Source organism: Microtus oregoni, unplaced genomic scaffold, assembly GCF_018167655.1.
Source record: "Microtus oregoni isolate MIOR12 unplaced genomic scaffold, Mior012 000020F_ref0000438, whole genome shotgun sequence".
Taxonomy (NCBI): domain Eukaryota; kingdom Metazoa; phylum Chordata; class Mammalia; order Rodentia; family Cricetidae; genus Microtus; species Microtus oregoni.
The window spans coordinates 37,965,410-37,983,512 of record NW_024543079.1 but is presented as its reverse complement, the minus strand read 5'-3'; the positions used below and the strand labels follow the sequence as shown (position 1 = coordinate 37,983,512).

The window sequence follows — 18,103 nt, the reverse complement described above, 5'->3', positions numbered from 1 at the left end:
ACCATTACCATAAGGGTAATTAATTAGATGAGTGCTTGAAAGGCAATAAATAATACGATAAGAACAAGACACTCATGGTTAAGAGCGTGTATTGCTTTTTTAGGCCACCACAGCTGGTTCCCAGCACTCATTTTAGAAAACTAAAAGCTGCCTGTAACTGCAGCCCCATGGGGTCTCACAGTCTGACATCCCCTTGTGTGACTAAACATTTCCTGGGGAGACACAACATGCATGTCTACTCACTTTGATAGGGATTCCAAGACAGGCCAAAAGGAGGCTACCACCAGAGTCCAACTTGGTGGGCCGATGAGTCTTACTGGGGCTACATACAAGAATATGGGTAAGAGTTACTGCACATGCCAGCTGTTCTAATCTTTGTGAATTTTCAAAGCTTCTTTTCTTTTTTGAGATAGAGTCTATTATTTCTTATTCCGAGTTTCTTCTTCTCTAGGCCACAGGAAAGCAGCTTCCAGTCTGCTGAAAAACTGCTACTTGTTTTTGATGGTACTTTGTCTGAGTGTGGACATCAGCATGCACACACACTGAATATGTATTGTATTCACTAACTGAACCTGGGAATATAATTTTCAATGCTATCTGAATACTGGCAGCTAACAAAAAAAAGAAAGAAAAACTATGAAATCTGGGGGTTTTTTTAATGTATTTTTTGAGATAGCAATGAGACATAACAAAAGGTAAGAACAAAATTCATCATAGCAAAGTTGGACAACCAAGCCAACAGAAAGATAAAAGAGGCCGAGGAGAAGACACAAGAATCAGAGACCTACTCTTTCGCATATGCAGGAGTCCCATAAAAATACTAAGCTGGAAGCTATAGTATGTATGCAGAGGACCTGGTTCAGACCCATGGCGGCCCTGTGACGACTTCTTCAGTCTCTGTGAATTATTAGCTTTGCTCAGTTGTTTTAGAGGGCCTTGTTCTCCTGATGTCCTCAATACCCCTGTGTCCTCCTGCCTCCACTTCCGTGGGGTTCATTGAACTCTGAGGGGAGGGATTTGAGGGAGACATCTCTTTTAGAGCTGTGTGGGAGCCTGGTTTTGTAAAGTGGCACTAACTGTGGTGAGTTATCTGAACGTCTAACCAGTTGTTCCTAACAGTGAGGTAATGAAGACGACAAATAAACAAACCTTCACAATATTAAAAAACAAGAAAAGCAAAACAGCTGTTGTGGGACAATCTTTGTACACTGTGAAGATGTGTCTCTGCCACGGTGCCTTCTGATTGGTCTAATAAAGAGTTAATGAGCCAATAGCTAGGCAGGAGAGGGTAGGCGGGACTTCTAGGAAGAGAAAGGAACTCTGGGAAGAAAAGGGGCAGAATTCACCAGTGAGACCTGGGGAAGCTGGGTAAATAGCATGGAGGAGGGTAATGAGCTATGTGGCAGAAAGTAGATGAATATAAACAGGTTAATTTAAGTTATAAGAGCTATCTGGGAAAAGGCCTAAGTTAAGGCCTAGCTTTCATAATTAATAAGAAGTTTCATGTCATTGTTTGGGAGCTGGTGGTGCAAAGAAAGCCTGACAACAAACAACCATCCCATTGCAAAACCCAAGAAAAAAGATAACAAATAAATATATATTAGTTCAAACTCGTTTTATTGAATTAGGATCAGCAACAATGCACTGATTATTATTATTGACAGTCATGCGGCACTGTGGTTTGCAACAAAATTGGAACCCAGGGGAAACACTGATTGCATTCTAGAAAGCAAACTTCCAGTAGCAGTGATGTGGTTGTCATGGCTCAGATCTTCCCATCCTTGGATTGCTGGATTTAATTACAGGTCAGGTTGAATGACATAAGAATACCCAGACAGCTTTAGGGACAAAAGGGGGAAAGACTGGCCCAATAACCATCTTAAATGAACTAAGTAAACGATACAGATTTGTGGTCATAATTACAGGGCTCTCGAGTATGGGAATGTAGAGAGAACTTCCTGGCTGTGGAGAAAGCCTAGCGTCTACAGCATGGTGCTCTGGAGTAGCCACATCTGACTGACTCCACCTAGAACACCCCGCTGCTGAGGATCCTGGTCAAGCTCAGAGGACTTAAGGGTGTGCCATAAATAATTATCATAAATATATTTATAAATATATATATATAAAATAACTTAAAAATAAGATCAACATTCTGTCTTCTTCTTGAGGCGTGTTCCAGGAGGATTTCATCCAAATGCTCTCGTTGGAATAAAACCCACTGAGGTAGGAAGATGCAGCTATTGTCCCCTTCCTTTTGAATACGATAGAGTTAGGTTGAGAGCTGAGTTCTTCTAACTTTACCCTACTCAAGCAGCAGTTTGGAAGCAGAAGGTACACGGTCCGATTGACAGCACAGGGCTGTGGGTTCTCATCCCTACTGCTACCGAGTACTTTCCAGTTTCCTTACGCTGTAGTTAGCTCATCTCTCAGATGGGTAGAGTTCTTTTGCTCACACCAGCTCTGTTCCTCCTGAGAACGTCATGAAGAATAATAATTAAAGTGATTAGTACTGTCCTAAGTACAGGGTGCTCTTTAAATAACAAATGCCATTGTGTGTCGGGGTTGGTTCCAGTAGGTTCTGCTCTTCTCTCACAAAGAGGATAAACATTCATTTCGAATTACAAAGGCTCAGCACGTGCTGTGCAAGTGACTCAGGGTGAAGGGCCTTCCTGTACATGGTACATACGCTGTCGGCACTTCCCAGGTCAGTAGACTCCAGAAATAAGGCTGCTCTTACGAGATCTGGAAGTCTGTCATGGAGGGCAGCCCCTTGGCCAGGTGCACCCGGCTCTGTTCTTTGGTGGCGATAAACAGCTCTGGGTAAGCAGCTGATGTGAAGTAGTTCTTAGTGTTGATCTGTTCCCAGAAGAAAACGAGGTCGACCTCACTCCCCGTGATGACTTTCGGTGTTTCAGGCAGCTCCTGTGATAAGCAAAACGGAGATCCGTTGGTGCACGAGAAGGCATTGGGAAAAAAACTGGAGTGTCACCTCTGGTGTCTGGCCTTCGTGACAAACAGCACTCCAGAAGCCTGACTCAGATATGATCCAGGCTCCTTCATTTGTTCACTCGACAAACATTTATCAAGCATGCTTATTCGGTGTATGGTCCAGACTAATCATGAGTTGATTTCCTTAGTTACTTGGAGAGAAATCTAAATGAATCATGAAGACTGTCATTGATACCAGCATCTCCCTGTATCCAGACAAGTGGGATGAAACACTGCCTGTGTGTATTCTGTCTTTAGTGCTGGCACCGGGTCCTCTCACCAAATCTGAATGCCAATAATTTTAAGACCTCTAAACATTCTGACGCCCCTGAGTATACAAATCACACATTTCTGGAAACAGTAGATCATTGAGATAGTATTTATCTCTACATTTCAGTCAAAAAAGGTAACCATATCCATACACACAAAAATAATTAACTGAAACCCCACAATGCTTCCCTGATCGATTTAGCTGCTGGCTGCTTTGAACACAACCCTTTTAGACTGTCCTCTTCCTTTGTGTGCGAACAAACCCTAACAATAACCTTCATGGAAAAACGCATAAGCTACAAGTAAATAACCTGATCAGCTTCCTTGGGGTTTCAAATCAGCAAGAACAGTACTGTCCAGACCCGTTCATCCCATGCTTTACCTTCTCCTTGCGTTGTTCTGCCTCCAGATGACTAGACCAGGTCTGTTCCCTTATACATGTTCCCCTTATCCTTCTGCCACCCTTCACCTATAGCTTCCCAGCTGAGCTCTCTGCTTCTCTAGTGCTTTCCTTCCAGACTACTGTCCACTTAAGAAATGTAACTGATACCAGCACCCTGCATGGTCTGGAACCCTTGTGGCTTTCAATTGTGTATCAAATGGCCAGGGCCAAGAGTCCTCCACTGATCCTTACAGCTGGCTGGTGTGTTCAGGAAGTGCCAGAGAATGCAGATTCTTGTGGGTGTGGGATGGCCCACCTGTACCTCTTGTTAGCCAGTCTTGCCAGGGAGCTCTGCTTTTGTCCCTCCCTCTAAATAACACGCCACCATTTTTCTCTCTTAGGACCTTGTGTATTTTCTGTCCAATACTTTCTGTTTTTGCTGTTGTCTGTTTGACTTGTCTATTGTCTGTGTACTAGAGTACGATGTCCCATAAGGTTAGGGATCTTGACTTGCCATACTCCATAGCTTTTAATGCTGTACTTGAAAAAGAGAAGGCTCTCAGTAAACAATGGCTTGTTGAATGAAGTCATGAATGAAGCTACTGCCCTACTTAGTAGATGACACTTTCATTTTATTTGATTCAGACGGAGAAATATGGGTGCCCACATGCATTTTAGGGAAATTGGAGGCATTTACTGAATGAGAGTCACATTCTTCTCCATGGTAAAAATGCCTAATGCTTAAATGTAGGTGTGTGTGTGTGTGTGTGTGTGTGTGTGTGTGTGTGTGTTTGAGAGAGATGGCTATAGAGAACATGGGGATGGAATGAGAGACAAAAGTATCACCAATGGATCAGTGGAGTACGAAAGCTAAGGTTTGAGTGTTGTGGCTCTTAGCTTTTGGTTTCATGTGTGTTAGCAAGTGGTTAATTCTCTCTGGTCTCAGTGGGCTCATTTGAGTTTCTTTAGGCTGGCCTCATTGTCATAATGTCCAGTACTACGCAAAACAGATGGAAGATGTCAGCAAAGATCAACAGAACAAACGGATGCTCTGGGGTGGGAGGCGAATACAGTCAGGGAGTGAAAGGTGGGCAAGTGGTGGCTGCGGCAGGAGGGAGACTGTGGCCACCCTAGGGGGACATCTGCCTACTGGGATCATTTACAGAGGAGGGCAAGACTGAGATGGACGTCAACTGACCTTCAGCAGCACAGGCTCGTCTTCACCTTGGGCACTCACAAACAGCTGGGTGTTTGAGAGTTTCAGAGTAACAGGAAATTTAGAGTCGTCCGATGAGTAGGCATACATGTCAAATTTTACTGTCAAAGAATAAGCCAGAAAGAAAGTAAATTCACTACTTTTTTTTTTAATATAAAAGAGGCGTTTATATAGGTGTGTGTGTGTGTGTTTGTGTCTGTAAAAATAGACCCCCAACTCTGGTATAAATGAATACACCATATTTATTTGTGGAGGTCAGGAGTAGAATTTTATACATTGTCGTGTCCTTTACAATGTCTCTGCTGTAAATAATGCTTCTTTTTTTTTTTAAATTTATTTATTATGTATACATATTCTGTCTGCGTGTATTCCTGCAGGCCAGAAGAGGGCACCAGACCTCATTCCAGATGGTTGTGAGCCACCATGTGGTTGCTGGGAATTGAACTCAGGACCTTTGGAAGAGCAGGCAATGCTCTTAACCACTGAGCCATCTCTCCAGCCCTGTAAATAATGCTTCTAAAGCTTTCTATTTGAGTAGAATGCTTAAGGACCAAATTCTTGCTGAATCTCTTACAATTACAATAGTGGAATAAGACCTCGACATTTGTTGGTTTATGAGTTCCTAATGGCTTAAAATGGAGCAATCTAAGACCCCCCCCCCCCCCCGGCCCACACACACAGACATCCAGCACAGTAAAATGACTGGCTCTTTTAGTACTACTAGAAATGTAAATAGGAACCATAGGGGCAGGAGCTGTGGTCAGTGACAGAGCACTTGCTTCCTGCGTATCTGGCTTGCATTTGATTTCTTGCACCAAAAACCAGGCGTGTGTGTGTGTGTGTGTGTGTGTGTGTGTGTCGGGGGGGGAGGCATAGACTAAGTCGATAGGTGAGGGAAACTGTGGTAAATAGGAAATAGAAGACACAGCAATTCGCAAATGTCACAGAGCAGAAAGCATGGCAACTGGAGTGCACGGTGTCTCTATTCAGAAAGAACCCTGCCTGCTTACTATAAAGTTGCTGCCGGGGTTCTTTAAAAATAATTTAAAAATAATTTTGTATATTGATGATGCATTCTGCATCTAAAGCAGGTTTATTATAGAAGTTGGGTCTGCATAACAAGAAATTTTGGACACTGAATTTCGTTCTTCAGATCCCATTGCAGTTAGGGGCTGTTTGGTTTCCCATCAGATTAGCAAGCTCTTCCTAACTGCACGCTCGCTGTAAGCTTGGTCCCCAGCTTTCTAGCAGATAGTGCCTGACTGCGCCTCGTTAGCCGCTAGGCAAGTCATTAAATGTTTGTGATGCTCAGTTTTCTCTTCTTTAAAATCAGAATAGGGAGATTGTGTTGAGAATGTCTATGAGCACCAAAGAGACGGTGTATCAGAAAGCTCTCCATGCCCTGTGGTGAGCTCAGGCAGGAAGCTGCGCTCTGGTGGCATAGATCTGGATGCTAGGCTGTCCTTTCTAGGGATTCTTGGTGGGGGTGGGGTGCTTCTTTCTGTTCTAGAAGAATCGTGCAAAGCCAGGGAGATAGATAGGTTTGTGCTTTAAAAGCAGAAAGTTTGAATGAAACAAAGAAAGCCAAATGGAGGGGAGGAGGGACAGGGTGGCCGTTTACCTTCATGTTGCAGGTCAGTTAGTGGGACAGCTCTGAGATGCACCTTGTCCACATCCAGGCATAGGTTTTGATTGAGGGAATCATTCATGACGAAATTTGACTTGATAAGCCTTGACCGTTTGTATATCACATTATTTTGGAAGACGTGAGGTGCTGAATCCGATTGGATGGTCTCTAGAATCAGTATCACAACTCAGGTTACTGCCTAGTGACAAGTATAGATGTTGTATATGTGCTAACACAAGCGTCAGATGTAGCTGTGAGAGAGACTGTAGGGGTAGCCAAGCCAGACGGAACAACCAGACTTGGAATCAATCAGCAGAAGGCTTGATTCCAGCTAAGGTTTTTCTTATGGTTATTTCTTAATTTTTTTTTTGTAAACCAATTTATAAGGCAATACTTTTATTTTACTTTTTAAAAGAGTTCTTGAGAAACTTTTACATTTTTGTACTTTTCTTTCTGTCATTATAAAACCCTGGTTGGCTTGGAATTCACTCTACAGACAAGAATAGTCTCGAACTCACAGAGATTCTCCTGCCTCTGCCGTCCACTGGGATTAAAGGTGTTAGCCACCATGCCTGACCCTGTTAGCAGGTTTCCAAGTGACAAGGAAGATTACAAGTATTCCCAATCTATATTTTTCCGATGAATGTATGCTAAGAGCAAATGTGTTAAAATGGTATACCACAGTGATATGTCCCCACTCTATGTAATACATGTGTTACATATATATGTGCCAAAGGTACAAGTCTACCATCTTCCTGGAATGTGTGTGTATGAGTAGCTTCATTAATCTTCAGGTTATGACTAATTTCACTTCTAGGATGCTTTTCTAAGGAAATGAATGGGGACAGAAATTGACACAGATGTTTATTGTCACTTCAGTGTTGAAAAATTCGTCTGTAGAATGTCTATAATATATCAAATGAGAAAGGCTGGATATGAGATCGTGTGTATTCCAGGGATGATGATGGACATGTTTGCCCTCGTGTGCATCTGCATGCACCAAAGACTTTAAGGAACATGCCATGGTGTTGGTAGGGTTAAAACTTGGGTGACAAAACGGAGTGACTGTCAATGTTCGTTCTTATGCCTTGTTTTATTTTAAATATTTTTCTAGGTGGAGAAGTATTTGTTGTCTAGGTTTTATATTAAAATGAATACTTGGTTTGTATTTCCTGTGAAGGAATGAACAACAAAGACACGAAAGAAAAACCCAGGGTTCTCATAGTCAGGTCGACGGAATTAGCCATGAGGGTTTCCCACGTGGAGACTGAGCCTCATTTCCTCATATAGAAAAGGAGAGGGAAGGTTGTTTTGCAGCTTACAAAGGGCGTGGCCATCAATAAATTAGTAGTGGTGCAACATTAACAAAGGCAATGGGAGTACTAATAACAATGGCTGACATTTCTTGGGTGATGATGTCACATTAGGCGTTCTAGTCTACATTGTTTTGAGGTACTGGCTTATTTCATCTTTACAGGAACCCAGTGAGGTGTAAGACTTGGTCATCTCTATTCACAGAATGGGGAACTGGAGGCCAGAGAGATTGAGGAACGTGACTAAGGAGGTGGCACTAGAAGAGGTCATGAGCTAATGGACTAGGACCGCTTTCTCTCCAACCAAAGGTCTCTACTTGACCTTCACAACACAGCCAAGAAAGGAGCCCTTGAGCAAGTGTTCTAGACTCAGGCTGTCTTTGAACTCTCGCCCTTGGAGACGAGTTTTTCTTTGTTATAGTTATCAAGCCAATGTCTGGTTGCTTTCCTGTTATTTTAGTTCCAGGTTTTATTTTCTTTCTACTCCATTGTCACCATTCGCCAAAAAAATAAAAAAACAAAATTGTATTTTTCTTATGTTTTATCCCTTACCTTCTAAATTATGGGTCATGGCCTCCAGGTCATCTTCAGCAAAGATCTGATCGAAACCCAGCCGCCTCTTCTTCAAAACCTTCCCTTGGTCTGATGTCGCTGCCACCATCACCAGGCTCTCCTCGAAGGTGAAGTTGGACATCTTTGAGGTTTCGGAAGCTCTCAGAGACACAAATTTGTCCGTGCATTTCTCATGAAGTGAGCCATAGCTTGCCTCATAGAAGGATTTCTGTGAGGAAAGGAAGTGGCACCTCAGAGCTTACCTAGGACCTCATGAGGAGACTCTTTAGTAGGGTCTATATTGTATCCTACAGACTTAGTGATGGGGATCTCCATTTTGGCTGTGGGGAACCAACCTGTGCCTCATCCCCCGCTCTTCCCTCATCCTCCACTGCCCTTCCTTCCCTCCCCCTCCATTCCTTCTTTTCTCCTATTTTGGATTTCCCTGAAGTCATATGATTTGGGGTGGGGGAGGTCTTTTCACCCAATTTCATGCTCAAAACTAAAACATTTTGATGACATAGGTTAACACATGATCCTGGTAAGTGAGATCCTTCCATCAAGAGATCTGACATCTACTTGAGAGTGCTCAAAATATCCTGGCCTCTTGTATTGCCTGATCATATTCAACCAACTTGAAGATTCAAAATATTTTTTTTAAAAAAATAAATGACATCTGTACTGAATATGTGAATCCTTTTATTATTACTTCCTGAATAATGTAGTCACTGATTGACAAGTATAACTTAGAATTATTCTTACAGCATTTGCATTGTGGCAGGTGTGGCTAAGTCATCGACAAACGATTTAAAGTCATTTGAGAATGCATGCATATTTTATACAAATAGAAGGCCATTTATTATAAGGGATGTGGACATCTACAGAAGGTGATCTCCCTGGGGGGCTTGTAATCCAGCCCCCATGGATGTCTTCGGCACAGCTTTTCTTCTGGAAGGAGCTTTTAAACCCACTATCACAGATATACGAAATAACTCACTGAGTGTGTGCAACGTTTTCCCTTTCTTTTCGCTAGCTTCCTTCACCTCATCCCTGTGGGCTATCGGGCTATCTCTGACCTCTGGTGTTAGTGTCAGAGAATGGTGTCAGCAAGACTCCAGGTGAGGTGGACTGAAGCAACTGGCTAAGGATGACAAAATTAACATTTTGAAGGAACCTGGCCCAGAAACAAGGGCTTCAGGTAGCTCTTCTCTGTTATGGAAGAGTCAATGAACATGAGGAACGCCAGTTAACTACTAGGTTAGAGAGGTAAGTGGTCTCATGAATAAAAAAATAAATGTATTTTAGACTCTAGTGAGGTTGAAACAAACCCCTCACTGTGCTTTTCTGGTAGAGGGGCTGGTGTGTAAAGAGAAAAAGAGAAAATCCGGCTCTATAAAATGATAATCATGGACTTACCTGATTCAGAGAGAGGTGGTCAATGGCAGAATTGTATTCTTCATTTTCACTGTCAAAAACATATAACAAGACTGTATTTTTGTTCATCACTTTACTATGGTTGGTAGCTATACGTATTTTAATGGCCACATTAACTTTAGGTAATACAGGCAACATTCCTTAATACTGATTTAGACACAGGCACTATTGAGTCCGAGTGCTCTAACACAGCAATGGGTCTTAGTGAATGTTTAAGAGTTACTCCATTTTTAGCAGAACCCGATCCCAGTCAGGATGAGAATCGGCTCTACAGTAACCTGGTCACATGAACACACCCACACCCACCATTACTCTTATCTTTGAAAAGCTAAAGACTTCTACATATTCATGTCTACACACATAGTAATTCATTTGTCACTAATTTGGAATTAGAAATTATTAAAACAGCTTTGTGTTTTATCTGTAAAAAAATCAGGCATGACTAATAAATCAAAGAGCCTTAATTGTCTGAAACTCCTTAGAAGAAAAGAGAAACTTAGGAAGCACCACAGACACACGTCATACTCGCTAAAGCAGATTCATATTGAACAGGAGCTAAGCAATATTTTAATTTTTCATTATTCAATATTTTTCATTATTACTAACATTAATAGTAAACAACAAGAATATCACGTTAGTTAAGAATGTTCTAGAATTTCAACTCTGCTCATTTGTCTTCTCTATCAAGTTGAAGCTTGACTGTGGGTGTGAGTTAACATGCCCGAAGAGCCGTTTCCTCCTCCTGACTGGGATCAGGGTCTCCCGAGAATGAATTCTCTCTCAAACAGTTTGTGAGAACCTGCTGCTGAAGCAGGGCACTCCAACTCTTTAGAGTGCCTAGGCTGATGCCAGTATAAAATTACACTGGAGTCAGTGCGCAACAAAAATATTCTTCTGTAATTTCTATTTTTCTCAATGAAATACCAGTTTAGCATGTTGGATGTGCCGTCTTTTTAGGTCTTCTCTCGTCTGGCCTGACAACATGGCCCCTGGCTGGCTGCTTTAACTCCTAGTTGGGTTCATTGAATCACAAAAAGTAGGATGTGTTTCTTACCTGTAACAGTTCTTCAGGTCTTCAAACAAATCAGGAACTTTGGCCATCTTGACTTCTGCAAGAGAACACCAGTGGCTGTCAGCTCCCCACCTCTGAACCCCGTGCTCGCAAGGGTGGTGACCCTGCTTTGATCTTCTTGAGAAACTCCAGTGAGTGGCTGACTTTTCACGTGGCCCAGCTTTTCCTCTATTCTGCTTCACACTTCCTTCCATTATCTGTGTATGCTCTGGTCCCCTCTACCAGCTTGGGCATTCGCTTTAGAATGTTTTCTCTCTCCTGGCACTGTTTGTGTCCAGCCCATCCCGTCACACTAGTAGGCATTCCGTGTAAGGTGGCCAGGAAAAGGAGAAGAATGAAAACCACCCGAGTGAGGTCTCTGCCTTAAGCAGAGGCCAGGGAGAAACAGCCTGACAGCCTGGGAACGTGCAGATCTTCCTCATTTTTGTCACTAGAGATATCCTATCTCCAGGACAAGAAATCCTGTTCAGCTGCTCCCCCGGTTCTTTATCACTAGAAAGAGAATTCTTCTCTCAGTCTGTGATCTCAGCTCACACACCAAATCAGGAACAACGAGAGAAGAAAAGAGAACATTCCATAGCCTTACAGAAGGTGCCTAGAGAGAAGACAGTCAAGGAGCAAACAAAAGACAATTTCCACAGCTTCAGATGCGATAAGGACAATACCTTGGTAGACACGAGCGCCAGTGAGGTGACTCCTTCTGTGCCTTGGAGACTTGTGTTTGAGTCAGGCTTCTCGGTCTTTTATAATCATCTCCCTCAAGTAGGTGTGGCCATGAGTGCGTCACTGGGAATTTACAGGAGGTCATTCTGCTTTGTATCTTTCTAGGTTCACTCTGCTTGATACTGGCCAAAATGCAGAGTCGACACTCGGTCATAATGCTGCTTGCAAAGACTCCAGGGGCTGTGGACTTGGTTCATGTACTCATAGCTTGTTCTACCCCACTGCAAACATGCAGTCGTTCAAAAAGGGAAGCGCAGCAGGAAGCTCACCAAGAACCTAAGAGCATTCGGTGGAAGATGAGGGCAGAAACCCTCCAATCAGAGGGCTGGACTGAGTAGGATGGCAGCTTCAGAGGTACACTTTGGGTTTGATCTAATTTGTTTATTGTGCCCCAGGACTGAGCATGAATGGGCAAGATAATTAACAGCTAAGGTATGGCATTTGAGGCAAAATGAGGTTTCCCTCTCCCTTCTGAAGAGGAAGGTTTGCTTGAATAGGTCAGCAATCTGAGTATGGAACAACAGCCTTATGGTTAGAGGGTAGGGGCCGTAAAAGTGCCACTGACCACAAAGGTCTGGGTCTTTTTACTCCTTTGAATAATGTCAACACATTTCCTACAGAGATCACAGCATCAGGAGAGAACTCTCAGCCTCAGCCATGTGATACATGACCCTGTCTCACTACCTAAAGACAAGGTCGAGTTTCCCTAAGGAAAGATCAGAGGTGGACAAGGATAGCTGCCCACTTCCGCAGGAAGGGACAAAGCCATAGATGGGAGAGTAGAGGCTGTGGGAAAGGAAGGTATGGATTCTTACCTATGACACGGAAACAGTACTGCCTGGTCATCTTTATTAGAGACAGTACCTAGAGGCCAGTCCAGTTCAGGTGGCAGAACACGAAACTCTCAGGACCGCTGTGTCTCAGCTCTCCTAGTTGGCATTAAAGTAACTTAAATTTTAAATAAAGGAAGTGGGTGGTAGACAAGAAAAGAAAAAAAAAAACAGCAAAGAGAGAAAGGCAAGCCCCTGGAACCACTGGAACGTGGGATCAAAAGAAGCACGGGACTAGGAATAACGAAGCTTCTGGGAGTTGGATGAAGCATTCCCTCTGGTTCTGTTTAGTCATAAATAATGGAGCTGTTTAGATGTTCATTGGTTCTATTGCATATGGAGACTCTCCAGTTCCAGTTCTGCTGCCCAGCCTGCCCCCTCCTTGTGTTGTATTTATAAACAGGAGTCAAAGCTGAGCGGCATCATAAATGAAGGTAGAATAAGTGCCAAAGAAGTTTGGAGCCAAAGTGTGGGCGTCCCTAAACAGATCTGTGAGCAGCGACGGCAGCCAGCTAACTCCACATCTCTGCTTCCCTTAGGTCCCTGTAGGCGATGCAGAAACGTTAATCTTGTCATCTTCTGCCTGTCGGACATCTTGTGAGGACAATCACTAAGAAACAATTGCAAGGTGCACTGTGAGTGTGGGCTGCTATGGAGATGCAACTCAACATAAATGATGACACTAATGAGGGCTGCAGTCACTCGAGGGCCTGTAGAGTCATCGCCGTGATGCCTCAGTCCACAGAGGAAAACAGACTTCTTAGGAAAATAGGGCTTTGAAAACTTCAACAGGGAAGCCATTTTCAAGCAAAGGCCACCGTGGAAGCACTGCTGCCTCTGGGTTTCCGAGAACAATGCAGAGACTCTTTGGCAATCTGGGAAAGCACCTTCGGTTCTACCATCTGGAGCAACACCCAGCCCAGCTCTATCTCATTCCTGTGTTGGAGAGAAATCCCCAGATGGCAGTTTGGTTGAGAAACAGCCCATTTGGGTCAGTGTCTCTCTCAGGCTATTCATCCATATGACCTTCTTGGAAAGTGGCTTTAAGGGGAAAAGACAGCGCAGGCAGTTCAGAGAGGGAGAGCTCCGCACTTGAGCTTCCCTTCCTGGGAGTGTACATCAAGTGTGTCTAAACCAGCTCTTTTAGGGAACAGGGGAGAAATGCATTGGGTCGGGCTTTGCTGAGCCTGATGTATTTGGTTCAGAGCTTTGTAAATAATTCAGAGAAAACATTGTGCACTTATTCTGTTCCCCAGGCTTTGCTGTACACCAACATTTTCTTTTCAGGAACCACAAAGTTAAGCATGTACGATTGAAGCTGACCTATGCTGGTATGTGAAGATGCTTTGTAAGCCCAGGTGCTATGCCTCCAAAGGGTCTGTCTGTCTGTCTCTTTCCTTCATCCTTCCACCTCATTCCTTTTCTCCCTCTGTCTTCTGTTCTTGACAGGGTCTCACCATGCATCTGAGTCTGCTCTCAAGCTTTTGCTCGTCCTGCTTCCGCTTCCTGAGGGCTGGGATTTTAGGCACAGCATGTGCCATCACACCTATCCTAAGGAACCAAAGAACCTTGGTGATGCTTTTCTTGTGACAATTGCCTTATGGTTTACAAAGTGATCACACTTCAGCCTCCAACTGCACATCGACAGTGGCCATGCCTAGCTCCTTATGTGGCTGAAGGCCTTGGAAGATGGAAATGACCGAGTGAAGGTCATAGAGACTGAGGCACAGACAAAGCCTGGACTCGAAACTCGGGATTCTGATTCTAGGTCAGATCTCGTTTGCAGTCTGACCACTAGAATGCGTTGTCACTACCACTGCCAAGTTCTAAGGCTGAAATGCTTCGTCTTTAGTGATTTAGTGATTTTATAAAAATAAAAGACGGTCTGTGGCGGGGGAGGGGAGAAGAGCTCAGAAGTTAAAAATGATTTCTGGAAGAGCAAGAGGACCAGAGATAGCTACAACTCAAGTAAATTCTGGTGGCCATGGCAGCCTATTTGTAACTCCAGCACCAGAAAGTAGAGTGAGGGAATCCGGAGCAATGGAGCTAGCTGGACTAACCATTTCTGCAAGCTCTGGGTCCAAACAGTAAGACAAAAGAGGGACTGAGGAAGATTTCGGTTCTCAACCCCTGACCTCAGCACTCACACTTACACAAAGTGTGTGTACGTGTGCTCACACAATGCACTCCCCAACACAATGCAAACAAACAAACAAACAAGCAAACCCCAAAGATTAGAAAGGTTTTCTCCTTTCTCCCTTCTATTCTGTGGCACTCTGAAAGCAGAAGGAAGGCTTCCAGTATGACCAAATAATGCTATGCAGTGGAACATGGCTGTGAACTCAGGCAGGTCTTGCCAATGTACCATGAAGATGGGAAACATGCAACAACCTTAGAACCTACTTTAAAATTAGCACATGATACCTGTATGTGAAAGAAGTCCCTTGAATGCAGACAGAAGCACAACTCTGAATGTTTTTGGAAGAAAAATTGTTTTTCTGTGTCCCTGAGCACTGTATGGCTAAATTCAACACCTACCCCCCCCCCCCAGGCAGAAATACTTGCAGGTGGGGGAAGGAGAAGTATTGTATTGAACAATACAGATGTTGTTACTGTATTGTATCTGTATTATCATCATTCTGCAAACAATACAGTGTAATGGCTTTCTACAGAGCATTCACACGGCATTAGGTGTTATAAGAGATACAGAAACGATTTGAGGCATACGGGAGCTATGTAGAAGTTATGTGAGGGCAAAGTTATGCTCTATCGGGGCTATGAGAATTTACAGAGTTTGTCATTCTTGAGAGGGTAGGGATCCTGTAATTAACTATTAGCTTGTGGACCTCGTCAGAGGATGCGTTTCTCCTCAGGTGACATGGAACCTGTTCAGAGGAGTAAGACGTGAAGAGCCAAGTGAACTTTAAGGCGCCATTCATGCCCCACTTAGCTTTAATTCTCTTTTTAATTCCACGACAGTTTGGGAGGAGGAAAGGATGTCCATAACGCCCTATTGGCTTCCAGGTTTTACAATACAGTATCTTATTTAATCTTATTATCAGACCAGAGAGGTAGGTAATTCTGGCACAGTTTGCAGAAGAGGAAGTGCAGTTCTAGCAAAGTTAAGTAATCCCCGCCTGAGGTTGCGAGCTTCAGCAGGTTGCGGAAATGGGATTCAGACATGAGTCTACACTCAACCACAAGGCTATCTCTGTGTCTTAATGTAGTCTCCCTTGCTCTCTCTCCCTCCCCCTCTGCTTTCTGGTTCTCTTTTAAATGAAGTTTTACTCTTTCTACTTGGTCTGTAGGGACTCCTAGAGTTACATGTTACGGGGGACGTACTTTGAAGACCAATTACTTTAAACTCTGTTAAAAGAGCTTAGGCTTAGATGGAGACCACAGAAGAGCAGGAAATAACATTAAAACTCAGCTCTTGATTCTATCCTACAATATCCTACTTCTGGAGGACTATGGCTCTTCAGTAAAGTGGGGACAAACAGGTAAATTCTCCTGTGATACCTCACTCTTACAAAGCAGTTACGGGACTGGGGGTGTGGCTCAGTACAATGCTTGCCTACTATGCGCAAAATCCCGGGTTCAATCCCTAGAGCTGAAAGATCGGTTGTGGTAGCATATGCCTGTGATTCTAGCACTGGGGAGGTGGAGGCAGGAGGATCAGATCTCTTACTACGCAATGAGTTTAAGCCAGTCTGGGATACACAAGACCCAGGGAAGCAAGCAAGCAAACAAACGAGATAAGTAAATCAAATGCTTATCATGGATTTGGGGACAAAGTAGGTGTTCAAAAATGTTTTTAAAAAAAGAGGAGCTTCGGGGAGCTGGGGAGATGGCTCAGTGCTTAAGAGCACTTCTATTCTTTCAGAAGACCCAAGTTCAGTTCCCTGCATCCATGTTGGTGGCTCAGAACTACCTGTAACTCCAATCACAGGTAACTCCAGATCCAGGGAATCCATCCTCTTCTGGCCTCCATGGACACCCACATGCATGTCACACATACACAGACAGACAGACAGACAGACAGACACACACACACACAGACACACACACACACAGATTTTTAAGAGTTACAACGGACGAAGGAAATCTATGGTACTTCTGAACTTTTTATCCTGTCATTTACTTTGCATCAAGCAAGTACAACTAGCTATGGTCTCTGGTCTCCTGAAAGCTGACAATGAAGCCAGCGATGACCTCTGACCCCACACACTTAGTTACATATTGAGGTTAAGTGTAATAAAGGCATGAGACAGAGGCACTAGCCGGTCTTGGAGAGGGCGATTCAGTGGGGAGAGAAAGGGAATGTTTTGGACTAAGCAGATGTTACAAAAGCCAAGTAAATGGAAGTGGGTCAGAAGACTGGAGCCAGAGCTCAGGTCATGCAGAGGGATGGGCAGGAGAGCTTAGGACCAAAGACTGTGAGGGAAGCAGAAGCCGGACCAACAAGACCTCATGCAACCCTCGGAAAGACTCTCCTGGAGGGCTCGAGGAAGACATCCAAGTTCTGCCTCTTAGAACCTTAATCAGTTTTACACATCTGTTTTTTGGCTGTGAGGGACTGAGCCAGGGTCTTGTGCATATAGTGTCCAGCACACTACCATTGAGCTGCACCCCCAGCTTGCTTTGTCCTTTCATAGGATAACAGCTTTGAGTTTGAGAACTAGTTCTAGGCGGTAAAACAGTATATAGAGAGACGACAATTTATTTGTGTATCAAAAGCAGTCTTTCTACCTAAACTCAAAAGTGTGTATGACTAAGATATTCTGGGAGCATAGGAGCAGAGGGACAGCCCTCGCTTGGAAGAGATAGAGAGTCAGAAGTTTGCAGGAGGAGGGACACACACAGACGGTTCAGTCATGGGATCACCGGGGAACTGGCTAGCTAGGACCCCTTCTCTCTGCTTTAGTCTCTTCCTTCCTATAGGGACACTTTCTGTTTCTGAATTCCCTTTCTCTTGCCTCTTGAAATGCTGAGTAATGAGGTTTTGTCTCTTTCTTGCCTTCTGTTCTGGTTGCCCTTCCTAAATGAGCTCACCAGCAGGCTTCCTGTGTGGCAACCCCCGTGTCTGGACTTCTCTTACTTTTCTTCTTCTGGGCTAATTGCGATCTTCTGGTCAAAAGGGCATTTCTTTTATTTTGAGTCTTTTCTTATTGGAGTCAGGGTTATCTCTGGTTTGAACCTGTTTCTGAATTTAAAAAAATAGTATGATTAAAATGTTTATTGTTAAATATTGCTGTGTTAGAGAAATATATAAAAAAGACTAAAGCCCTCAAGAAATGTAATAACTAGGAATAATTCTCTTATTTATTTTTATTGTTTCATCAAGCCTTTATGCATTTAAGGCCTATGTAGATGCTTTTTTAGATAATTAGAATACTCTAAAATCTTTTGATGTTTGCTTTCCTGGAATCAATGTATGGTACTAATTGCTCAGTAAGTATCCATCTGCTCGTATGTGGGACTGCCTGATGGATGTCTGTCTTCCTGGTCTTCTTTGCAGTTAGACTGAGGACACAGGGCCAACTCTGGCTAGCAAACGGAGTGCAGGAAGTGATTGATGTTCTGCTGATGCAACGAGGGCCTTCGTCATACTCAACTTCCCTTGATGCGGCAACCATGGAAGTCACGTGGTCCAGATACGTAAAGGTATGGGTAAAGGTATGAGATTAGCTGGAACA

General features: G+C 43.6%; 1 protein-coding gene across 1 annotated transcript; it reads right to left on the bottom strand.

The window, feature by feature from the left end:
• Positions 1-1,629: 1,629 nt before the first annotated feature.
• Positions 1,630-11,569, bottom strand: Il1a (interleukin 1 alpha). Its single transcript, XM_041670858.1, has 7 exons — positions 11,520-11,569; positions 10,837-10,891; positions 9,765-9,813; positions 8,349-8,577; positions 6,478-6,651; positions 4,839-4,957; positions 1,630-2,922 (listed from the first exon to the last, which is right to left on the bottom strand). The coding sequence occupies exons 2-7, from the start codon at positions 10,881-10,883 to the stop codon at positions 2,734-2,736; spliced, it is 807 nt and encodes a 268-aa protein (XP_041526792.1). The 5' UTR covers positions 10,884-10,891; positions 11,520-11,569; the 3' UTR covers positions 1,630-2,733.
• Positions 11,570-18,103: the final 6,534 nt, after the last annotated feature.